Source organism: Oncorhynchus tshawytscha, linkage group LG16 (assembly GCF_018296145.1).
Source record: "Oncorhynchus tshawytscha isolate Ot180627B linkage group LG16, Otsh_v2.0, whole genome shotgun sequence".
Taxonomy (NCBI): domain Eukaryota; kingdom Metazoa; phylum Chordata; class Actinopteri; order Salmoniformes; family Salmonidae; genus Oncorhynchus; species Oncorhynchus tshawytscha.
In genome coordinates, this window is record NC_056444.1 from 32,479,971 (window position 1) to 32,506,180 (window position 26,210).

The following is a 26,210-nucleotide window of genomic DNA, read 5'->3' on the forward strand; positions in this document are numbered from 1 at the left end:
CAGCCCAGAAAGGAGCCAACGGAGCAGGGGAGGGGAGAAGGGAGGGGAGGACCGAGTAAACCCAGCACCACCTTCAACACTCAGTATTCTGACCTGACGGAGGGGTTCAAAAGGTTGGGTCCCTGTTGGCACTGGTCAAAAGTATAACTATTTCCTAGGGTGCCATTTGAGATACAGCCAAAGACTAGCACAACACCCACTCTGCCCTGACCTGACGCCTCACTTAGGCCCTCACAAAGGCACAGTTTGACAACATACTGAAGACAAAAAAGGGCAAAAGGCAAGATCATGGGCAAGCATCATCTCATAGAAAAAGGGCAAGCAATATGGTGTGTATGTACTGTGTACTAGTAAACATCAGGTAGAAAATGAAAGCTTTACTACAGCACTGACCAACAACTTTGTCTTAGCCGGTGTCAGAAATGGCAACGTATTCCCTACATAGTGCACTACTTTTGACCATTGCCCTTAGGGCTATATAGGGAATAGGGTGCCAGTTGGGACTCATTCTTAGATATGGAAGGGTAAACTAAACGATCCTCCCTGTCCCGACATATCGTGTCAGGATGTCAACCACCAACCTTCCAAGTAGCAAATGGCCTTTACCACCGAGTCAGAGAGGGGAGTCAGGTGACTGTAGGATCCCTTACTCACACACACACATACACAGCTGATGGGATCCCTGTCACTTGATAGACTAGGTAGTCTCAGACATTAGTGGGCTCTAACTAAGGCTGCGAGCGAGGCAAGGCTACTTGATAGGGTACACCGCTAAGCTTGGAGAAGAGGGAGGATGTGTGTGTGTGTGTGTGTGTGTGTAAGGGCGGCTTATCAGAAGCTGTCTGTGTAGCCCAACATGTGTAAGACACACCAGAGACGCCTTGGCTTGGACACAACCAATATTCATTACCCTAGAGTTGAATTAGAACCACTATGAATGTAGGCCTGTATCTTATTTGTGCCTCACAGACAGTCTGTTACAGTTCAACTGAGGTAGGGCTATCAAATACCCACTGGATTGATGCAACGCATCATGATATAATTCTGCACTGTAAGCATGTCTACCCACTCCGCCCAAAGTGGGTGAAAACGCATTTTGGTCATGAAATTTCGCTTCCTTATGTTATAAAATACATTTTACCAAGACACATTTTTCTAACATTTCATTATTGCCCCCCCCCAAAAAAATACAAAATATTAAATTCACATTATGAACCTAATACATCCGATTATAAGCTCCGAACTCTGTTGACAAAGCAGTTTGGGTTTCTTATAACTTTGAGAATTTAACATTTTATAGCGGTCATCTTCAAAGTTGTTTCCGCGAGTGGCAAAAAGAAAAATTAGCATGACACGAGCGGAATTAAATGTAAAAGGCTTTTGAAAATAAAAAGTTTGGTACAGTATACGCTCAGTGCTCTGTTGAAATTTCACAGGGTTATGCTTGTTTTTGTGAGAAATCTTTGAAAAAACAGAATTTCGAATGAGTATGAAAAGCATATACTAAAATACTACATGTCAGCTCTCAAACTCTATATCAATCTTACCTTTATTTTGTTTTATGTCCTGCGGATTCGAGAAGATAGATGACTAGTTCAATGGGAAAGTGAGCCTGTCAGGTAGTCCGTAGCCTAATTTCTGTCACAGAACACATCCTCCATTGATTTAGTCACCCTAACTTTGGCCATCCTACAAGTGTAAAAACTCCAGAAGACATTTCACAAGCATCTTCGCTAACAGCTACAAAAAATGGTCGGTGTGCGCACCGCACATATTCTCATTGCCTCATGAGAAAGAAATACTGTATCACTGATGCATTCTATTCATGTCTTCTGATAAACTTGGGCAAATTAATACATTTTCAATAGATTACTTGATTTCCTACTAAGTTCAATACATTTTTGAATATTGTTGAATTTCGTTTTAATGTCTGGATTCTGTCCACGTTCTCCGCATCAAGGATTTTATTGTGCCTTAAAAAGGGTAACTATGGATGCAAAGCACCATACACACACACATTAATATAGGTACTCGATACACACCACTGACAGGTTATAATGTTGGACACTTTATTTGTAATCTACAAAGCATAAACAGATATCCTATGATGCAGATAGTGCTGACGTGGAGTGACAGGAAAACCAGTGACAAGGACGATGTGAGTGACAAGGACAATGTCATCACACACCACACTGCACGCACATACAGGCTAAATGAAGACACCAACTCGTGACCATTAGCACGAGTACACGATTCACACCATTGAAAGGCTATAACGTTGGACATATTATTTGTAATCCACAAACCATAAACAGATATCCTATTATGCTGATGTGAGGTGACAGGTAAACCAGTGACAAGGACAATGTCCACTTTAAAAATGGCCTAGTATGTTTACACATCAGAGCCAGTATTCAAAAAGCATCTCAGAGTAGAAGTGCAGAACTAACATCAGGTCCATCCTGTCCATGTAATCTTATTCTTTGTGATCTAAAAAGGCAAAACTGATCCAACTACTCAGACTGGTCCAGGTGGACTTTCATCACCTCATATTTAACAAAAACAGGCAGGTATTGTATGTGCTGTGGTTAACGTTTCCCACCTACCAGCATATGACATGACAGGCGGAGCTACACACACACAGTAGTTAGGCCTGTTTCGGTCTTGTTTTCCCTGTCTTCCTTGCCTGGTAGTTGAATAATTTACAGGCACGGGTTAAGGGACCCGTAGAGAGTCGTAGTAGTAGTCTAATGCTGGGAACAGAACAGGGACCATTCATGGAACACCGTCATCAATAAAACAACAGCAGACAAATAAGCCCCTGGCTGACGTTACAGGCTGACTACACCGCTCGCGTTGCGTAGAAAAATGAATTTAGAAATCTGTATTATTCAATTACTGCACCCACACTGCTCGGCGCACCAACGAGCATCTGCGTTGCCAAGGGTTAAAATAGAAGTCAGTTCTATTTGTGATGCAGATCGCGCTGCATGTCCTGCCTCTCCCATCTCCTCATTGGTTTATAGAAACAGGTACCCACATGCCATCTCCTCATTGGTTATTCCCATGTTGGTGACAAAGACGAACGAGGTCAGTGGCAGTAATGCACCTAATTTATTAAAGTTGCCAATCGCAATATAAAGTCAAGAGAAGAAAAAGCCTGGAAGGAGGAGAGATGACTAGAAACAATTCGGTTGACCATTTTATGTGTGGATTAATTGGCAGAGTAGAGGGCCTTGTGCATTTCAGGTAAAATAATAACTCAATGTTTATATCGCAGGACAAATTAGCGAGCAAGTGCAAGCCAGCTAGCTAAATTGCCAAAAATGTTTAATGCTTTTCGACCCTGTCCCCAAATTAATGTAATTGGTTCAGAGTTTGTTTTGATATTTTAATCTGCGTGTCGTGATCACGTTTGGTGTGGGGGGACAAAATGTATGCACGATGGTGCACTCGCGCAGCCGGTTTGGGTTCCGTGTCAGTCTGAGCTGCTCTGCCATGTATAGAGCTGGGCTGAGCACGCTCTTCTGCTCTGCTAGTGTGTTGCACTGTAATGGAGCTTCTATAAGCACTGGTCTGAGATCAGCTGTAGGAGAATGGAATTAATATTATGTGAACGTACTGCAGCCTAGAGATGATCTTGTAGGTTACTGACCTAAGATCAGGTCCCCCTGACCCTAAATCAGCACTCCTACTCAGACGATTTATAAACACACAGCACAATATATATATTATTTTGCTCAAGGGAAACATTTGCGCTTCAGTGTCCGATGTCCATATCACAACATCTTGATGCCTAACCTTCTCTTGTCCCCCAATAAGGTGTGTTTCTCTGTCTCCGTTTTCTCCTCATAGGCCCCAACCACCAGTCTGTTGTAGTGATAACGTGCCTGGGGGGATAGAGGAGAAGCTTTATAGCTGGTAATCAAATGTGACCGCTGACTGTTGCTGGTGTCTGATGGCTGACATCTGCCTGGTGGACTCATTCCAGTTTAGAACGCACCACGGTGGTGGGTAACCCGACACTGCACCGCCGGTCCAGAGGAGGAAACAGAAGCGCTGTCTGACCTAAGACCCTTACAAGGCAACCGAAGCTGACATTGACAGCAATTAATCCAAGAGAGAGAATTCCAGGCCATTGTCGGATGGATGTCCCGAGAGCTTGTTTCCTCTAAACAGTGGCTGTGATGATTGCCTGGCTCCAATGACTTGTAGCACTGTGGAGCACTGACACTAGGTCCCAAATGGCACCCTATTACCTATATAGTGCACAACATTAAAGGCTCTGGTCAAAAGTAGTGCACTATCAAGGGAATAGGGGGCCACTTGGGATGCAATGTAGTGTGTGCTGTGTACACTACAGGTACCTCCACATCACTATGCATTCCTGGAGCGAGAAACAATAAACACACCAACATCTGACCCCTAAAGAGATGCAGTAGAATACTTAAGCATCCATTCACCTAAATATGTCATCACTTGGCAGTCATTTGGCATGTCCCTCCCTATCCCTGGGTAGCTGAACAAGCCAGAGGAGCTGCTGCCTGTCATCTGCAGTGAGTGTGTTGGATGCGTCCCAAATGACACCCTAATCTCTGTATAGTGCACTACTTTTGAACAGAGCCCTATGAAAAATAGGGTGCTGATGAGGCAGTACAGAAGCAGTTAGGAGGCCAGGACCTTTGTACAACAGTCTCACATGCCTTAGCTACTTGTTACTTGTTTTTCCACATGTGAATGTGGAAGTGGATGGCCTGCATTGCCGCATACAGTACAAGTATCCACTTACCGAATGTAGCCTACATACCTGACATTTTACCACCACGACCTTTTTGAAACGAGGTGTAGAAATTAGTGACGGTCGATTTTAGGTCGATACTGTGACTATCGATTTGTAAAATAAATCAATAATAAAATAAAATTGCTAGCAGTAGTGAGCTGTAGCCTACCTGCACCAAAACTCTGACATTTCTCTTTCTGCATTCTAAAATGGTGAGCCAACATATTTTCAGCACTTTTATCTCAATGACTGATCAAAACATGTCAATTTTGTCCCTCTGCAGATATAGTGAGCAAAATGATTGGAACATCGAATCGCAATAAAAAAAAGGCAGTTTTGAATCGCTATATATTCTAGCTATATACTATATATAGAATCGCAATACATATCGGCACCTAAGTATTGTGATAATATCGTGTCGTCGGGTCCCTGCCAATTCCCAGCCCTAGCAGAAATAACTAGGCCTGCGCCTAAGGCTTGCTCCTGATGGGCATGCCCTATTTCCTAGAGACCAAGCCTACAGTATAAAGTCTTTCAAATTCTAACTTAGGCTGGGCCAACACAGATATCCCACTTCTCTCCCTCAAATATGAAAGCCCACAGATATTCATAACCTGGCTTTAGTTTAATCAATAGCTCAGCAGGAAGCGTTTTTGTCTCAATCAAAGTAGGTCTAGTGCATACAGCAGATGACTCGTGAGACTACGAGCTGACTGAGTGTAATTTGAGCATAGAACAAATAGCATTTCCAGACATCGCTCCCCCTCCCGAGAGACCCACCACTCCCTTCGCACGAGGAACAAAACCTGAGGAATGTAAGTTATGTCAGGCCAGGGGTCTCTCAGACACAGGTTCATAGGACCAGGCCGCCCCACGCTGCCCCCTCCATCGCTCCCCATCTGGAGCTGCTCTCTCAGGGCTGACCCCACTCGGGCCTCCCACTCCCCCTCTGCTAGTTTCCAGCTGCTGGAGGGTAAGAACACATCAATACAACACACAAGACCAGGATGCAACATTCAGGTGAAATCCTTCAACTGACTGACCCCTGGAAGGAATCCTTCTAAAGAAACAATTATCTCACTGTCTGGGGGAAGACTTCTTGCATTGTCAGTAGACAAAGTTTAGGCTAGTTTTCTAATTCCAATAAAAAAAGCTGCTCAACACCATTATTATACAATTACAGTATTAGCTATGTAACACTGTTGTTACAGTAGTTATTACAGTGTTACTACACACAGGTATAAGAGCAACCTGGGTGCATTTCAGTTGGTAACGTTAAAGCCAAGAAGTTTAGGTGAGCCAAGGGTGAAGCCCTTCTACAGTCACCGTCTGATCCCCTTTGAATTATACAGGAAGGGCATGCAGCGCCAACGGAACATTGTAGACTAACTGGGATCCACAGAAATCTGGCCAGGCTATAGCTTTCTAGCCATGGGATGAAGACAAGAGGGTGATCTGAGCAGCCCCAGTCAGACCACAGCCCTGCCATCATCCCTTGGTTTGGCCTAGTTCTCACCCCCTGAAGCAGACCACAAACCACATTATGAAGGCTAGGCCTGATCATTGGTTGTATCCGATGTACATGTGCAGGATAGACTACTCATGACAAGACCCGGGGAATTTCAAATAGGGTTAATTGGATTCTAAAGCTAAAAATAACATGACAGGTGATAGGAAAGCTAAATCAAACTGACTTGTTGAATTTAAGCTTTTCCTCTGTTTTCATTGATGTATTTCAATCACCGAAAAGTATAGCCAAAGGTGTAGCCCAGTCTCCCACCGTAGCCCCTCCCCTGTGTGAGTGAGAGGTGTAGCCCAGTCTCCCACCGTAGCCCCTCCCCTGTGTGAGTGAGAGGTGTAGCCCAGTCTCCCACCGTAGCCCCTCCCCTGTGTGAGTGAGAGGTGTAGCCCAGTCTCCCACCGTAGCCCCTCCCCTGTGTGAGTGAGAGGTGTAGCCCAGTCTCCCACCGTAGCCCCTCCCCTGTGTGAGTGAGAGGTGTAGCCCAGTCTCCCACCGTAGCCCCTCCCCTGTGTGAGTGAGAGGTGTAGCCCAGTCTCCCACCGTAGCCCCTCCCCTGTGTGAGTGAGAGGTGTAGCCCAGTCTCCCACCGTAGCCCCTCCCCTGTGTGAGTGAGAGGTGTAGCCCAATCTCCCACCGTAGCCCCTCCCCTGTGTGAGTGAGAGGTGTAGCCCAGTCTCCCACCGTAGCCCCTCCCCTGTGTGAGTGAGAGGTGTAGGGTGCAGACAGCTGTGTGAATGAATGACAGATACTTCTCTCCTCAGACAGCGAACATAAAATGCCAAGATTTACAGCAGAGGAGCTGAGGAGTAAACACTTGGCGACCAGTATAACAGCCAAGGCCAGGGAGTTTCCAGCTGAACAGTACCAGGATGGAGGAGTAGTATTCTGCAGTCTATCAGCATTTAATCGTCTACATATGAAGTCAAACTGCGGTGGAGCACCTGAGGTCACTCCGACAGAAAAATAGGAGGGCTAGTGGACAAGGTAAACATTCTGACGCTTTAGCTAGCTACAGATATATTAACTAGCTAGTAGGTTTGCTCTAGTTAGTTAATAACTCTTCTTGACAACAAAATGATGTGGTGGAGCTATCAAAACAAGTGAGAAGTTAAGGGGGAGGGGGGGGGCAAATTCTCCACATTTCTGAAAAATCACTGCAAGCAGGGAGGGTCTATCCCAGCGCCATCCCATCTGCATACAGAGTACCTTCCAGGGCTCTATTCACAATATGAACAGGACAACAAAGATGCTGTACAGGGAAAGGACATTTATATTGATGAGACGACCGATGCATTTGAAAGATGTGCACTCGCCATCTTACTCCAGTCAGTGGGTGAGTGACCTGTTGTAGCAGACCTGGCTTTCTTGGACAAAATCAACTTTACCACTGTGTCCCAAGCTGTCATTTCCTGTGTCAACAACAGTGTGGTTGACTTTAGCAATGTGTAGGCTTTTGTAAGCGACTCAGCTAGCTACATGAAGAAGGCTTGGAGTACCTGACTTAAAACACGACCCTATTAGAAATGGCCAAGTGTGTCCAGGACCTTTGTGAGCTGCTGAGGGAACACAAGGCCCAGCTGAAAGCCCAGACAGTGCTCATTGAGGAACATAGCATGGAGATAGTGGCTAACCTGACAAAGCTGGAGGAGACCTCTGTGCCAACAGCCTACAACATTGCCAGCAAGCTGGAGGACCTGCAAATGCAGTTTGAGTATGGCAGAACAGCTGGGGCTGATGACTGGCTCCTTCATACAACTGAGCTGCTGGGGAAGCTTCCAGAGTTGTTCCAGTCTGCCATGGCAGCATGCTCAATCAAGCTGCAGACTGTGCTAAAGAAACCTTTCCCTGTTCACGTCACTAACTGTTCTAGATCCAGCCCAGGTAGTAGGACCAAGGACATTAAGGACTATGTCCATGCCATCCCTGCTCGGAGTCAGGTGTCTGCAGGGGAGTGGCACAGATACATGGGCATCAACAAGGCAGACTCTATGGAACTGAGTGAAGTGGACTGGTGGGCAGCTAGGCAGGACAGCATTCCAGCCTTAGCTCACATTGCAGTGATATATTTATTTAAATGTTGTTGATTGCAAAGTATAATAGCATTGAGCACTAAAAAGCATGTCAGTCACATACACACCCACCAACTCTACCACTCTTTCTGTGATTTGGTTTGAAGCAATTTGATAATTGTTCATTATTGGAACTAAGGGACAGAATCGTTAATCTAATCGATTTGGTGTTTAAGTAATTATAGATGGATTCAATGTATTATTTGTATTTATATGCCTTTGCACTTTGTTGATGATGCTCTATTTATTTATTTATCATATATATTTTTCCATAAGGAAACACTTACGATAAAAGGATAATATAAAGGTTGAGTCTGTGTAGAGGTTATTTTTGACTGAGCTTTAGTAGTAGGATAACCGTGTGTTCATTGTCATTTAATACACAGAATTAAGCATTTATTTACATAAAACCATGTTCCCAATGTTATTAAATAATGTTACAACACTAGAGGCCAACAAAAAAAACTATCCGCAGATTTTCAGCAGAAATCGCCAAATAATATTTTTTTTTTTTAAATCCCCGCAGCTTCCGTTTGGGTTTGCTCATGACCCGGAGCCCAGACCCCCACCCAATCACGCAGTCTGTCCCCAGACAAAAATTTGATAAAAACAATATTATTACACTTTACAACTTAATGTGAAGTGTTATCCATGAACCCAATACTGTACAAACAGACAATGACATACTTTTATTTGCCTGACCTAAATACATGTGCAAATACTGGTTGTGTTTACATTTCGAACACCTGCTGTCACCCAGAACGGATGCAGGTGACATGATCTACATTGGTGTATTTGCCTAATATGGCAGAGACATAACCCACTAAATAGCTTTGTCATTATCTACCAATAATACAACGAACAGAGAAAATGCAATCTATAACTAGAATCCTCACGATTCGAGTCATTTCACTATAAACATCGCGACTTGCTCCGACTTGAACTTGCTGGGTTGAGAGCGAGCCGAGCTCTATCGTTGAAGGAACTAGCTCGCTAGTTAGCTTCACTATTATATAAATAAAGATAAAGGATCTAGCTACCATAACATGTATTGTTTCGTTTGTTTAAGTCCTTATTCCAGACACGGAAAATGCCCCAAAATAAGTAGAGTTTAGCTTGAAAATACGGACTACTTGCCTCGCGCTGTCAGTGACCAGCTCCGTTTCAAAACACTTGGCTCGAGCTCAAGAAACGGCTCCGTACTCCTTCGCAACCGCGCTTGCTAGCTAGCGATGGCTAACTTTTTCTTTCAGAAAGCACAGCTAAACTCGCACATATTTCAGGTATACATCTAGTTAAGAGATGTGAGCGCATGTAAAACACAATTTAGCTCATTTCTTAACTAATGTTAACTTTGCTATGAGAGCAGCTTGCAAGTTTCTTTCCCACGCAACATGGAATCGTCAAAATACAATATTACTCACTCAAGCTTCGTTGCGTTGGTGCAAATGTGCTCACACTGAGGTTGGCACTTTACAAGATCACTTCGGGATAGAAACTGCTTTGCAGCCAGCCTTAATTTGATCTTGAAATTCTAGACGGAGACTTTCTGCCTGTTTCAATATCTCATCCTTGTTCTTTCTCTGTCTGGGACGCGAGCCTTCCACAAAGAAACGCCCAGTGCCATCCTCATTCGTATTCCCGTTTTGGGCGTTGCCAGTTGTTCATCTGCACATTTTTATTGGTTCTCTCAAGTTATCAATCACCCGCCAATGCCTGCTTCTCTTGCAACATTGTTCGAATAAGAGAAAAAGTACAGTATTCAGACTAAGTCAATAATACTATATCTCATTTGGATATTCGCCATGTTAACTTTAAGGTATACTTCAAATTATTTATAAAGGCTTTATAAGTAAATTATCCATAAATGTATTCTAAATATGATAAAGTATACATTTGGATTATCTAATATTCCTATATCAAATATTATACTATTTATCATAAAAATGTACTTACTTATTCTAATCTGTGTGTAAGCAGAGTTTGTTTACCAGTATTATGAAGATGCTTAAAACAGGGGTTCCTAAACTTTTTGGGCCCACAACCTCATTTTGAAATCTAAAAATTATCGTGACCCCACCCATGTGAAAACAATTATGCGGCCTAATTAATAGCCAACGTTTTCTTATTTTTATGGCAGTCAATTGAAAAACATTCTAACAGTATTTCTGACTGTCTTCTCAACTTACCATCGCATACTTTTAATGTGGGGCAGTCAATTGACATTATGTCTCTTATCTCGCCACCACTTATGAGATGTGTGTGCTTGATGCAAGTCATGCCCGAGTGTCTCAAAGTCAGCAGGCGGGTCTACAGTACGCACCCCATCTCTGCTTTCACATCCAACCTGGATCGATATATGGTTTTAATGCAGATGAGAGCACTGAATCCAGCTTCACGTAGATACAGTATGAGCTAGCGAAGGGTAGCCTACCATGAGTTTTATGGTGCTTTCAAGACATCTGGATACTCGGAAAAATACAAGGTCAAATCATGGCGTCAGTGATCTTTAGGTTGGAAAGTCTGAGCTCTAGAATGAGGCCCGATTTCGCGAGTTGAATTCCGAGTTGGATGACCATTCGGAACAATTTTCCAGTCGGAGCTCGTTTCTTTCCGAGTTTATCGGTTTTCTTGAACGCTCGGGAAGTTGGAGATTTCCCCGTTCTGTTTTCCCAGTGGGTTGAACGCGGCATTAGTGCTCATAGGGAGACGGCAGGATATTTAATCAATTTGAGTCCCTTTGGGCTGCTCTCCGCCCGGTGATAGATGGAGCCCCATCTGTGGAAAAGGCCACCATTCGATCCCATATAGAATCTGTTTTTCGTCAATATAGCTTAGCAGCAAACTGAACATCACATATTCCGTTTCATGCTCGGGAATCGTGGGACAGAACAATATGTCCTCGTGAATAGCATCCCCTACATGTAGGTTGTAGCAAACAAAGTCAATGCATATGCATCTCGACCCTCAAAGCTAAAGTCCATTTGGAGAGGATAAACTGGGGAGTTTGAATCGTTCAGGACGAGTTTCCTCTTGATTGCTAGCAATGGCATATCTTATTCGTTTAACAGTGTTATCTGAGAAAGGTATTGATATGAGATTATGTGCCTCTGCCTCCCCACACATTGTTTTCACCATATCAAATGCGCCCGGTAATATCAGTCTACAATATTGTGTGGTTTCATTGCGAAGCGGACCTAGCCATTCACTGTGGGAATGATTCAAGTGCGACCTTTTCCCATAATCTAAGGGAACTCTGGTTGAATTTTAGATTTGAGATACAAAGACGATATTATAATATATCTATATATTTTGGTATATATATAGAAAATCCAGAATATTTATATATTAAACTATATATATATATAGTGTTTTTTTCTTCTGGATTTTCTCAATTCTCCCACTAACCTATTTTTATATCAGGTGACCCCACATGGTGTTGTGACCCCTGGTTTGGCAGCAGTGGTGAAAAGTAATTAAGTAAAAATACTTTAGAGTACCACTTAAGTAGGTTTTGTGGGTATCTGTACTTTACTTTACAATCTATATTTTTGACAACTTTTCATTTTACTTCACTACATTCCTAAAGAAAATAATGTACTTTTTACTCCATACATTATTCCTAACACCCAAAAGTACTTTTTGAATGCTTAGCAGGACAGGAAATTCTTAAATAAAAATGTAATTGTACCTTCTGGTTTGCTTAATATAAGGAATTTGAAATTATTTATACTTTTACTTTCACTTTTGATACATAAGTATATTTTATCAATTATATTTACTTTTGATACTTACATATATTTTAAACCAAATAGTTTTAAACTTGAACTCAAGTAGTATTTTACTGGGTGACTTTCACTTTTACTTGAGTAATTTTTTATTAAGATGTCTTTACTTTTGCTCAAGAGTGACAATTGGGAACTTTTTCCACTACCAGGCATGATATCAAGAGGAATGATATCAGGCTTTTTGCTCTCTGAAATGTTCTGTGGATTTATTAGGAAATATGAGAAGAATGAGTTGTTTTGCTTTGCTTGATTTAGGCTTCTTCCTGTTCTATATCTCTATTATTGGTTTGTTTTAACATGCCCAAGCTAAAGGTTATAAGTGAGACTTGCACATACCTGCCCCCTGAAGAATTTAGCCTTCCAGGATTAGCTGGCCTTACTATTTCAAGCTATTTATGTATTGCTTATACATACATGTATTGGATGTATTTGTTGCATCTTTAAATCCCTGGCTGCAATAAAATGCTATTGAAGTGTTTGTGACATGCCAACATTGTCTCAATCTCAGTGCAGAGAAGCACCAATCATAGGCAACAAATGTTATTTTCAGATGTACCGTACCATAAGAAAAGTTGATCTTTGGCGCCCCCTGGTGTTTTTTTAATACAGATCACGTGGATTGTTAGTCAGTTCTGGCACTTACAAGTAGGCCTTGGCCTAAATACTCATAATTTTCAATGGTCAAATAAGGATTAAATACAGGAGTCGTTTTCAATATCCCTGCTAGCCTACGATCCTGTATTAATTTGGAAGAAGAGGAGCACTACGTAATATTTGATTATTCAAATCAAAGGTCTAGGCCAATTGTAGCCTTCAAGCGCTAGTACTAGAGTACATGAATGGGAAAGCCCCATTTAAACAGTCAAAGGGGAATATAAAAAACAAGCTACCTTTATTAATTAAAGGCTTGAAATTTAGATGAGCTTTTTTGAAACAGGTTTACAGTAAAACACATTGACACGAGTACACTAATGGCTTCTATCTCTTTACTTTCACTGGATGGCTCAATCACTTCCTAAAGTGCTACAGTGCTTTCACAGACTTATTTGTTGCTGACCGAGTCCACAACTGACCAGAAACAGTACCAAAGAAAACCTTCTTTGTTATTTTTTTCCCCAAACAAAACTGTAAGGTGATTTCAATAAACGAATTGGTCCCCCAAAGACTCCCTCTACAAACACAAACTAGCCTATTTATTTGAATGTAATTGCTTCTTCTATTAACGTTTTCAATCATGAAAGTGTAATGATGCAACATTGTGTAGAAATGTTTTCACTCCTGTTAAATGTATGCTGATTGTCTTAACCAACAAAGCATTAAGCATTGCATGAGTCTACAATCAGCTTGTTCTAGAAATTAATCAACAAAGAGAGCTTCATACTGTGCCCTCCTGACCCATAGTCAAAATGCATTGTGCACCAAAGTGCTGATGCACATAGCTTCTTTTGTCCATGGCCTTTAGGCTCTCTCTTCATTCTGACCATGCTAACAATATGTAAATGGCCTTGTTCTGGACCTGGGGTCTGTGAAAAGACCCCTGGTAGCATGTCTGGTGGGGTAAGTGTGTGTGTCAATGATGTGTGTAAGTTGACTATGCAAACAATTTGGAATTTACAACACATTCATGTTTCTTATAAAAACAAGAAGTGACACAGTCAGTCTTTCCTTAACTGTTAGCCAAGAAAGCCTGACATGCATATTCCTTTTATTAGCCCTCTGATTACAATGAAGAGCAAGATGTGCCACTCTGTTCTGGGCCAGTTGCAGCTTAACTAGGTCTTTCTTTGCAGCAGTTCACCATATGACTGCACAATGATCAAGATAAGATCAAATTTGAGCCTTCAGGACTTGGTTTGTGGAGTGTGGTGTAAAAAAAAGCAGAGCATCTCTTTATTATGGCTAGACGTCTCCCCATCGTTACAACCATTGAATCTATATGTTTTGACCATGGAAGTTTACAATCTAAGGTAACACCAAGTCATTTAGCCTACTCAATTGGTTCAACAGCCACACCATTCATTGCCAGATTCAGCTGAGGTCTAGAACTTAGGGAATGATTTGGACCAAATACAATGCTCTTAGTTTTAGAGATGTTCAGGACCAGTTTATTACTGGTCACCCATTCCGAAACAGATTGCAAGTCTTTGTTAAGGTTTTCAGTGACTTCATTCGCTGTGGCTGCTGATGCGTATGTAGTTAAATCATCAGCATACATGGACACACATGCTTTGTTCAATGCCAGTGGCAGGTCATTGGTAAAAATAGAAGAGTAGAGAGCCTAGAGAGCTGCCCTGCAGTACACCATACTTTACATGTTTGACATTAGAGAAGCTTCCATTAAATAAAACCCTCTGAGTTATGATAGATACAGTAGCTCTGAATACACGATATGGCAGAAGTTGAAAAGCCAAACTGTTTTCTCAACAAAAAGGTTATGGTCAATAATATCAAAGGTTTAACTAAATCTAACATTACAGCTCTCAAATCTCCTTATTATCAATTTCTTTCAACCAATCATCAGTCATTTGTGTTAGTACAGTACATTTTGAGTGCCCTTCTACATAAGCATGCTGAAAGTCTGTGTAGTTAATTTGTTTACAACGAAATAGCATTGTATTTGATCAAAAATCATTTTTTTGCTAAGAGCAGTTTGCTAAGAGCTGTCAGTACGTGAGTACGATGGCTCACTGTTCGTTGTTGGCATTGCATGCCTAAGTTTGCCCACTTTGCCAATGAAGTAGTCAATAAAATAATTGGCAACATTAAATAGTTTTGTGATGAATAAGCCATTTGATTCGATGAAAGATGGAGTTTAATTTGTCTTTCTGCCCATCATTTATCCAACGTTATTTTTTCATCATTGATCTTGATTTCATAATACAGTTTCTTCTTCTTTTTGTTGAGTTTTGTCACACAATTCCTCAATTTGCAGTAAGTCAGCCAGTCAGATGTGCAGCTAGACTTATTAGCCACTCCTTTTGTCCCATCTCTTTTAACCATACAGTCCTCTTCATCCTTAGAAGTACAGTAGACAACATACTGTACAATAGGTCACAATATTTGTCAATTCAGAAGATATCCACAATCGAAAAAGGGAGAATCTGTTTCAAGTAGACACTCAAATTACTAGACATCAACTTCTTTGAAAGAGTGTATTTGTGACCAAAAGTGACAGAAGTACCAGTAGCTACTATATATTTTTGCCGATGTTATTTAATCGGCAACCGGATGATGGCGGCCGAGTTTAGCCCCACAGTTTCCCGGATGTAGTGGTGGGAGGGAAGCGGGTGGTTTGCAGCCTGAGCTTCGCTTTTTGGTAGATAGGGGCAGTTGGTGTTTGCGAGTGGGAGATGGACCGTGAGCCCTCTTCTGATTAGCGAAGCCGAAGAGCTCCTCAAAAATAATCAGAACTATTGAAATAATAGACGAGAACGGGTTGCTGAAATAAAAATACAACATATAACTTAGTCCATCTTTCACATCCACTCCACACACACTAACACGGCATTGATGGTAATGTATGCAAGGAAACAACCGAGACTCAGCGATGGGTAAATAGCTCCTAACCTTACTTCTATTCAGAATTTCCTTCTTAGCTTTGACAATCCGCCATTTTTATTGAAACCAAAATAAGTAGACATTTATGGCAGATATTCAGCTGTTGCTGACTATTGTACAGTTAATTTTTTTTTAACATTAATCTTTACAACCTGTTTATTTTTTTTTTAGGTGCAACGACCGAAGGGATTCACAGCCCTACCAGGTACTTGTTAATGTTAGCTAGCAACAAATAAGATTAAAATGGATACTCTAGTGCAGGCTTCCTGAACACTACAGGCCTCAGTGCGGAAAATAAATCGAAAAGTAGCCAATTTCCTTTGAATTTGAACAAAAAAAAGAATGCTCTGTTTTGTTTTCATAATTATGACCGGCAGATCGAACTTTGCCTTATGAACACATTTACTAGCGAGTTTTATTGGAGTTCAGTTAGCCTGTTAGCTAACGTTAGCTGGAATCCCGGCCTATTCGTAATATGTCACAGTAAGACCAAAGATCAGAAGTATGTAAACAACGTTCAGTTACCAATTTGCACAGCCATCTAAATTAGTTTATCTGTGCAATTGAATAATTATACCTAGTTATATGTCAAGACACAGCACTTGAACTACCCCGGGTCTATTGATTTAATTTGATGGATTTCAAAATGTGTCGTTTAACCCAGCATTTAGTTTATTCTTAAATGCGCAGGGTTTAGTCTATTTCCAATGCCCATCCATGGAGCCATTATAATAGCGTGTGACGTACTACAGGCACAGCTGATCTAACCACAAGATTAAGTCACGACTTTTTGGAATTCGCAAGACACAAACACTTTTTTATTGGCAATGATATTTGGGCACATTATTTATAGATTTTGGTCGATCCGTTCTAATTGAGCATTGCTCTGAACCGATTGCAGTTCCAGAATCTAACGTTATTGACGTCTTTGGTGTTTACAGACGCTCAAATACTCGTCGAAGAGTCACCCCGGTGGTGATCATCGCCATGACAAGATGCGAGACACCGCAGATGCCACTCCTCCATGTAAAATGTATCGTCGATCTGACAGTCCTGACAACAAACACATCGATAACTCGGGGCATGGCAGGGCAAAGGCAGTCCACACGCACCGTGCCAGAGAGAGGGATGGAGGTGAGAAATATGTCGAAAACGATCTTGATTCAAACAAGCCATTTATTTGAAGTAGCAAACCACCAGTGTCTGACTTAATTTCTCCCTTGGCTAATTTTACTACTGATTTGTCTGCAGCCTTAATATGTTAAACTGAATGATATAGCCTAGGATGATATAGCCTACACCTATTCAGAAATACTGCTATGTTGCTGATACAACAACAGTAGGCCTACTTTCTCTCATTAGGTTGCTTTTCTGGATCTGAAGCACAAGGCAACAGTTATGACTGAGAAGTAGTGTTTGGTCACATGCCTTAAATCGATCTTTAATAGTTTGGTGTGGTTAATTTGGCAACCATTGTTGTGATTCTAGTAGGCAGACAGCTAGCCACATTTCTCAAACTGTTTAATGACACAGTTATTTACCTGTTGCATTGTCAAACATTAGTCGAATGGTACTTCATATCTATAGGGATAGGATAGGGAAGACGAGACAACGTTCTGAGTGCTGTGGTGAAACTAGACAGTCAAGTCATGAAGGCTAGTTGGCAAACGCCAACTCAGTAAAGTGCATCTCCTTTAACTAGCGCTTCAGTTTGCAAATGCACAATATTAAATGAATAGTTCTGTCAACTATTTGCTTATATTTGATTAATTCAGGTAGCCTCTAAACATTTCCTTAACTATCCACTAGTCTTTCACTGTCATATTATTTTGGGAATAGTATTCAAACACACCAACTTTGGACACTTGGCAGTGACATAACAGCATTATAGTGTGCAACCTTCATTTCCCATTGTTATACTTCTGTTTTGCATCTGGTTAACTCTAGCTGTGCATCATTCTTTAATACATCTTCAGATTATTTAGGCTAATTTACAGGTACTGTGATAGCCTTTTTCTTGGTTTTGGTCATTTTATCCAAAATGTCTGCTCTCTCCCCTTGCCCTGACTGGAAATCGGTCGCTGTTTGTCTTCTTCACCCACAATGAGAATAGCTTAACCTAATGAGACATGTACGAACAGTGAAAGACCAGTGTATAGATTATATCACTTCATCAATATCTGGTACGGGTCTAACATTTCACCGAACCCACGGTTTGCTACATTTTGGGGTCACGTTTCGGTACAGCGGGAAAATGAAATTTCCAACAGTTACTTTGGTAGATTTTTAAGAAAATACAAAGTGTTATTCCTGATTCCATATATGTTCATGAATCATAATGCCTGATGAGAGAGCAATCAGGAATAACAACACTTTGTATTTTCTTAAAAATTAATGAAAACACACGATTACTCAACAATAAAATAAAGTGCAATATGCATGTGAAATCAATACAAACATGGCTCAGACATTGTATAGGCGTATGCTATAATGTTTTCTTACGAAGATACAAATATGCACACTTGTGTGACTCTCATAAAGCGGCACGGGATTTATCATTTCCCACTCAGGGTAATGTGATGGGCTGTCACTGTTAAGTAGCACTCTGCAGTCCATCTGCAGTAAGCGCAGTGCAGGGTGCATTGGCCAATTCATTGACAACTTCAGATTTAGCTTGTTTATATAGAGCGGGTACTACCTGTTTGCTGAAATGGTTGTGAGAGGACGAAGTTTGTAACATCGCTCGAGCACCTTCACGAGGTGCTGAAACCCCCTATTCTTCTCAACCACAAGAATGGGCGCATATCCACAGGAGGAAACATACCTATCGCTCTTGTAATTTCATGGTCAGAATCGGCTGTGTGAATGCAGAGGGGTGAATTTTTTTAAACATTTTGTCTCTGTCTTGCTACAGTGGTAGGAGTACTGGGTCGATGTCGGCGTAAGTGTGTCAACATGTTTGAGGTGTCGTCAGCTGCATAGGCTATTTTTGGTGAGCAGTGACGACATATTCTGTCCATTGCCGTTGAAACCAAAATGTTCCTAAATTTGAGATTTTAAACGATGATGGAGAATCCTCCTGGTTTATTGAACCCACCACTCGCTATAGAACAGAACTTGTTCTCCGCTGTGCCTCACAAAAGGACAGTTTGAAATGCTATAGTTGTTTTAACAATGCTGAACGAAAATATAAACGCAACATGCAACAATTTCAATGATTTTACAGAGTTACAGTTCGTATAAGGAAATCAGTCAATTGAAATCAATTCATTGAACCCTTATCTATGGATTTCACATGAAGAGGGCGCAGCCATGGGTGCCCACCCACTGGGGAGCCAGACCTAGGCAATCAGAATACGTTTTTCCCCACAAAAGGGCTTTATTACAGACAGAAATACTCCTCAGTTTCATCAGCTGTCAGGGTGGCTGGTCTCAGACGATCCCGCAGGTGAAGAAGCTGGATGTGGAAATCCTGAGCTGGTGTGGTTACACGTGGTCTGTGGTTGTGAGGCTGGTTGGATGTACTGCCAAATTCTTTAAATGACGTTGAAGGCGTCTTATGGTAGAGAAATGAACATTGAATTCTCTGGAAACCACTCTGGTGGGTATTCCTGCAGTAAGCATGCCAGTTGCATGCTCCCTCAACTGTGGCGTTGTGTTGTCCCCAGCATAAGGTGCACCTGTGTAAAGATCGTGCTGTTTAATCATCTTATTGATATGCCACACCTGTCAGGTGGATGGATCATTTTGGCAAAGGAGAAATGCTCACTAACAGGGATGTAAACAAATTTGTGCACAACATTTGAGAAACAAGCTTTTTGTGCGCATGGAACATTAGTGGGATCTTTTATGTCAGCTTACGAAACATGGGGCCAGCGCTTCACGTTGTGTATTCATATTTTTGTATAGTTTAAATAGCCTGGAATGATTTACTCAAGAGGCCTACAACGCAGTGTAGGCATAGCCTATAGGCCTAGTGTGTTTGTATTGTAAATATTTTTTGGTTTCATAGTGTGGACCGTACCAAGGTCCCTGTACCTAATTGTTCGGTACAAATACGTGTACCTTTTACACCCCTAATGTCTAGCTGAACATATCTGTGGCACATGGGAATATGTAACAGTGGCAAAGGCTGCGTTTACACAGGCAGCCCAAATCTTTTGACTGATCCGATCAGCATTGAAATGTATCTGATTTGAAATTGGCTGATTTTATTATTGGTCAAAAAAATCGAATCAGTGGAAAAAATATCAAAACCTCCCTGCCCTGTAAACGCAGCCAAAGGGACATCTGGGCCCGTATTCAACAAATGTGTCAGAGGTCTAGGATCAGGTCCCTCCTGTCCGTGTAATCTTAGTCATTATGGTCTAAAAGGCAAAACCGCAGCACTCCCACTCTGAGACACTATGAATACAGGCCCTGAATTGCATTCCCCTATGATAAGTCAGTGCATACACTGTAAATACTACACCGAAAAAAAGCCTGCCTGATTACATATGATCAAATGCATGACAGAGTGAACTCAACATTGTATTTCATCTAGGTAAAACATTCCTCTGATATACAAGCTATGATTGTGAGAACTATTTTTTTATGGGGAGTTATATCCTAAGTGCAAGGAAATGGCAGTACATTTCATTAATCAATTTGCTTTCGCTTTGACATGTTAGTTAAATGATACATACATACTTTCCCCCTTTTCCAGCAGTCTTTCACTGTTGGTAGGCGCTAACTAACATCCCATACTATAGACCCGATGCGTTGTAGCCAACTCTTCGATCATTCTTCAACATACCATATGAGGAACAAAAGAAGAGATGGCCACAGCACCTAGGCCAACTGCATGGGACGAGGCTCAGAGTTAAGGACAAGGGCTCTGTTCTGCATTTTGAAAGTATCCAAAATCCTTGAAGGAAATCACTGACATGATGTGATTGTTGAAAGCAATGCAATGGCGAGCTTTCTAAAATCTATCTAGTAATGTAAGATCAATGATTACTTGAAGGAAGGAAAAATGCATGTTTTGAAAGTTGCCGAAGTTGGTCGACTAGACGTTGACAGCTACTTATTACCCCATAGTCTTTCATGCACAGTGACGACAAACTAAGCCTCAATGTTCTGGTTTTCACATGAGTCACGAGGCTTTAGGACCTCTAATGCACAGTGGCCCCATCTTCTAACCTAGAGATCTGCATTATTTCTATAAAAGTTAGATTATCACAACATTTACGCTTGCAAGGAAATAAGTGTGACAGTCATTTATGTGATAATGTCTTAATTGATTTAATTTGTTGGCTGTTGAAACATCTTTAGATAAAGCATACCTCCATACCCAACCATATTTATTATTAAATGTCTGCTGCTGATTCTGCTGGCTGCACAGAGCTGTCACAGCTAATAGTTGTTCTGGGCAATGGCTGGCCTTTTGGTTGCCATAGATATGAGTGTTTGACACGTCTACAGGGATGCCCTGTCATATGGGCCCTGGTGGTCAAAAGCAGTGCACTATAGCCAGGTTTCCATTGTTACTTTGAAGTCAACTCAGGTTGGGCTGGCCTTGGTGGGCTAGCTCAGATTACGTTTCCACTGCCTCCAGAAATTAGAAATGTCATCTTGCTTGAGCCTGTATGTGACTGCAGCTGGGTTTGCTAATGTTGCTAGCTAGCAAGATGTTGGAAGAATTTAATTCACCCTCACCATGCATTAACTAACATTTTCCCATACTCCTGCCAGTGCCAGCCAGACTTGGAGCCATGTACTAGCATGCTGATGTTAGCGTCGTTGTTGGCGTAACAGGCTAGCTATGTAGCTTAACCTTGCTTGTCTTGGCATTGGCTATTAGCTGCTAGCTAACGAAGCTAAAATTCCTACTAGTTCACGTTAGCTCGCTAGCGTGTTTCAACTCTGATTTGCTAGCATTTGAGGGATGACTGTTATCATCATTTTATTGTGCAAAAATTAATGCTGTATCCAGCTATGGTGTTAATTTGTGTCATGTCTGACTACTGTAGTACTGCGTGTCCATGTGCTAGCAAACAGCAACAATCCCAGACAAGCTAGCTAGTCATTTTCAGCATCCAGCAGTGATCAGCATGGTGGTTGCGTAGTAACGGCGCCACCAGCCCGAATTCTCATTGAGTTTGCAGCAGTAGTGAAACTGGGCCGTGCTCTCCCGGGTTTCCCTCGAATTTGAGAATTCCATTCGAGACAGTTCTGCATTAGATGGCGCTATTTCTGCCTCTGATGCGTTTCCATACAGGATTTGCCCCAGTGTTTTACTAAAAAGGCACAGACTTTACTTTTTCATCTACGCCGGGCAGCGACCTGTGTCTCACTGGGAAAAGGCTCCGGCGAACCTACTTTCTCTTGGCACGGAAGCCAGGCCACTGGTACTTTTCAGCTTGCCATTACATAACTGTGAACTTTATCACCTTCTCACAAAGCAACTGTTTTGAATATGTAGAGGTTGATTCTGGTTTTCACTGTTAGCCCTAGCTCTGGAAACACAATTTCCCTAATATAACATGAGGGTTTTACAGTCCAGTAAAAAGTTCGGACACACCCACGCATTAGTGTTTTTCTTTTTTCTTTCCTATTTTCTACATTGTATAATAATAGTAAAGACATCAAAACTATGAAATAACACATGGAATCATGTATTAACCAAAAAAGTGTTAAACAAATCCAAATATGTTTTAGATTCTTCTTGATGACAGCTTTGCACACTCTTGGTATTCTCTCAACCAGCTTCACCTGGAATGCTTTTCCTACAGTCTTGAAGGAGTTCCCACATATGCTGAGCACTTGTTGGATGCTTTTCCTTAACTCTGCGGTCCAACTCATCCCAAACCGTCTCAATTGGGTTGAGGTTGGTTGATGGTGGAGGCCAGGTCATCTGATGCAGCACTCCACCACTCTCCTTCTTGGTCAAATAGCCCTTACACAGCCTGGAGGTGTGTTGGGTCATTGTCCTGTTGAAAAATAAATGATATTCCCACTAAGCGCAAACCAGATGGGATGGTGTATCGCTGCAGAATGCTGTGGTAGCCTTGCTGGTTAAGTGTGCCTTGAATTCTAAATTGATCACTGACATTGTCACCAGCGAAGCACCACCACCTCCATGCTTTACAGTGGGAACCACACATGCAGAGATAATCCATTCACCTACTCTGTGTCTCACGAAGACACGGCAGGTGGAACCAAAAATCTCAAATTTGGTCTCCCAAAAGACAGATTTCCACTGGTCTAATGTCCATTGCTCGTGTTTCTTGGCCCAAGCAAGACTCTTCTTCTTATTGGTGTCCTTTAGTAGTGGTTGCAGCAATTTGACCATGAATGTCTGATTCACGTAGTCTCCTCTGAACAGTTGATGTGTCTGCTACTTGAACTCTGTGAAGCAGAGGCTGGTAACTAATGAACTTCTCCTCTGCAGCAGAGGTAACTCTGGGTCTTCCTTTCCTGTGGTGGTCCTCATGAGAGCCAGTTTCATCATAGTGCTTGATGGTTTTTGCGACTGCTCTTGAAGGAACTTTAAAAGTTCTTGAAGTTGTCCGGATTGACTGACCTTCATGTCTTAAAAGTAATGATGGACTGTCTTTCTCTTTGCTTATTTGAGCTTGTACTTGCCATAATATGGACTTGGTCTTTTACCAAATAGGGCATCTTCTGTATACCACCCCTACCTTGTCACAACAACTGATTGGCTCAAATGCGTTAAGAAGGAAAGAGATTCCACAAATAAACTTGTAATAATGCACACCTGTTCATTGAAAAGCATTCCAGGTGACTAACTCATGAAGCTGGTTGATAGAATGCCAATAGTGTGCCATGCTGTCATCAAGGCAAAGGGTGGCTACTTTGAAGAATCTCAAATATAAAATATATTTTGATTTGTTCGACACTTTTTGTTAGTTACTACGTTATTTCATTGTTTTGATGTCTTCACTATTATTCTACAATGTAGAAAATGGTAAAATAAAGAAACTCATGATTGAGTAGGTGTCCATACTTTTGACTGGGGTCTTAAACGGGTAAATTGCGAGCTACCGGTAGCTTGCCATCACAAACTGTCATAAACATAAAGCTCCCGGCCACTATCCAATCAAAGCCACATTGACATTATCCCACCCCTGGTTAGCCACTATTGGCTTAAAAAGCCAAACGTAACTCTATCTGCCAATTTAATTTCCAGCAAGATTGACCGTCTGTCTTTTTGGTGTTCGTCTGTCCGTATATAACCATTTAGTAATGATAACTGGCGTCTTGTAGGTAGACAGACTTTCCCCATAAACCTTCTCAATTAAATGTATACTGCAAAGTAGTCATACCTGACAACTGTGTTAATTTGATTTGTGTCCATTGGATGGCTATTGTTTTTTAAAACTCTGCCTTGACATGTGCTACAGCAGTAGGGCTAACGGCAGAAACACTGCTCGACTGACACGTTCCGCTCTTGCTAGATACTCAGAAGGGGAATTACACTCAAATACACTGCTCAAAAAAATAAAGGGAACACTTAAACAACACAATGTAACTCCAAGTCAGTCACACTTCTGTGAAATCAAACTGTCCACTTAGGAAGCAACACTGATTGACAATAAATTTCACATGCTGTTGTGCAAATGGAATAGACAACAGGTGGAAATTATAGGCAATTAGCAAGACACCCCCAATAAAGGAGTGGTTCTGCAGGTGGTGACCAGACCACTTCTCAGTTCCTATGCTTCCTGGCTGATGTTTTGGTCACTTTTGAATGCTGGCGGTGCTTTCACTCTAGTGGTAGCATGAGATGGAGTCTACAACCCACACAAGTGGCTCAGGTAGTGCAGCTCATCCAGGATGGCACATCAATGCGAGCTGTGTCAAGAAGGTTTGCTGTGTCTGTCAGCGTAGTGTCCAGAGCTTGGAGGCGCTACCAGGAGACAGGCCAGTACATCAGGAGACGTGGAGGAGGCCGTAGGAGGGAAACAATCCAGCAGCAGGACTGCCACCTCCGCCTTTGTGCAAGGAAGAGCAGGAGGAGCACTGCCAGAGCCCTGCAAAATGACCTCCAGCAGGCCACAAATGTGCATGTGTCTGCTCAAACGGTCAGAAACAGACTCCACGAGGGTGGTATGAGGGCCCGACGTCCACAACACCAAGATTGGCAAATTCGCCACTGGCGCCCTGTGCTCTTCACAGATGAAAGCAGGTTCACACTGAGCATGTGACAGAGTCTAGAGACGCAGTGGAGAACGTTCTGCTGCCTGCAACATCCTCCAGCATGACCGGTTTGGCGGTGGGTCAGTCATGGTGTGGGGTGGCATTTCTTTGGGGGGCCGCACAGCCCTCCATGTGCTCGCCAGAGGTAGCCTGACTGCCATTAGGTACCGAGATGAGATCCTCAGACCCCTTGTGAGACCATATGCTGGTGCGGTTGGCCCTGGGTTCTTCCTAATGCAAGACAATGCTAGACCTCATGTGGCTGGAGTGTGTCAGCAGTTCCTGCAAGAGGAAGGCATTGATGCTATGGACTGGCCCGCCCGTTCCCCAGACCTGAATCCAATTGAGCACATCTGGGACATCATGTCTCGCTCCATCCACCAACGCCACGTTGCACCACAGACTGTCCAGGAGTTGGCGGATGCTTCCAGGAGTTGGCCGCCACCTCTTCAGGAGCATGCCCAGGCGTTGTAGGGAGGTCATACAGGCACGTGGAAGCCACACACACTACTGAGCCTCATTTTGACTTGTTTTAAGGACATTACATCAAAGTTGGATCAGCCTGTAGTGTGGTTTAATTTTTTTTTTTTTTGAGTGACTCCAGACCTCCATGCGTTGATACATTTTATTTCCATTGATAATTTTTGTGTGATTTTGTTGTCAGCACATTCAACTATGTAAAGAAGAAAGTATTTCATAAGAATATTTCATTCATTCAGATCTAGGATGTGTTATTTTAGTGTTCCCTTTATTTTTTGGAGCAGTGTATCTCCTTTTCAGGCCTCGATGGTCTTCTGGTGTGATTTAAGCATTGACATGGACTCAGAACATCTATATCATTAGCTCAATGAGTAATTGTTATATTCAGTGTAAAAAAAAAAAAAAATTCAACAAAGCAAAATCCAAACCAGGAAAAATAAGACGTAAGAAACAGTATTCAAGAAAATAAAAAATAATTTTATGGGTCCCCCAAGGGTTTTAATAACTGTTATTTTACTAGGTATATTGACAGAAACACATATCTTGTACACAAAGGACCCAGTGAAGAGTTGCAGGGTAGAAGAGAAGAACGGGCCTATTTGAAGGCAACAAAATAAAAAATAATCAGTGTAGCTTACAACATGTTTGATTAAAAATAATAATACTTTGCTCTCATGTTAAAGGCTGAATACAGTGGAGTAGCAGTATGACTGACACCTGCCCTGTGGGAGAGGAGGCTCTCTCACTGATACATTGACATGCATGCGCACACACACAATCATCCCTCCTCCCCCTTGGCCTGCATCCACACG

General features: G+C 42.0%; 2 protein-coding genes across 5 annotated transcripts in view; one reads left to right on the forward strand and one right to left on the reverse strand.

Annotated features, from left to right (window-relative positions):
- LOC112216522 (MAGUK p55 subfamily member 7-like) overlaps positions 1-9,991 on the reverse strand; it is a 291,219-nt gene extending 281,228 nt beyond the window's left edge. For all 4 annotated transcript variants that reach the window (XM_042299106.1, XM_042299107.1, XM_042299104.1 and 1 more), the window contains exon 1: positions 9,796-9,991. The gene's annotated coding sequence lies outside the window, so the exon portion shown is untranslated. The remainder of the gene's footprint in view (positions 1-9,795) is intronic.
- A 5,455-nt stretch (positions 9,992-15,446) lies between these two features.
- Positions 15,447-26,210, forward strand: part of waca (WW domain containing adaptor with coiled-coil a) — a 50,821-nt gene continuing 40,057 nt past the window's right edge. The window contains exons 1-3 of the mRNA XM_042299108.1: positions 15,447-15,710; positions 15,889-15,922; positions 16,659-16,851. Coding sequence (XP_042155042.1) covers positions 15,670-15,710; positions 15,889-15,922; positions 16,659-16,851 — 268 coding nt within the window. The 5' untranslated portion in view covers positions 15,447-15,669. The remainder of the gene's footprint in view (positions 15,711-15,888; positions 15,923-16,658; positions 16,852-26,210) is intronic.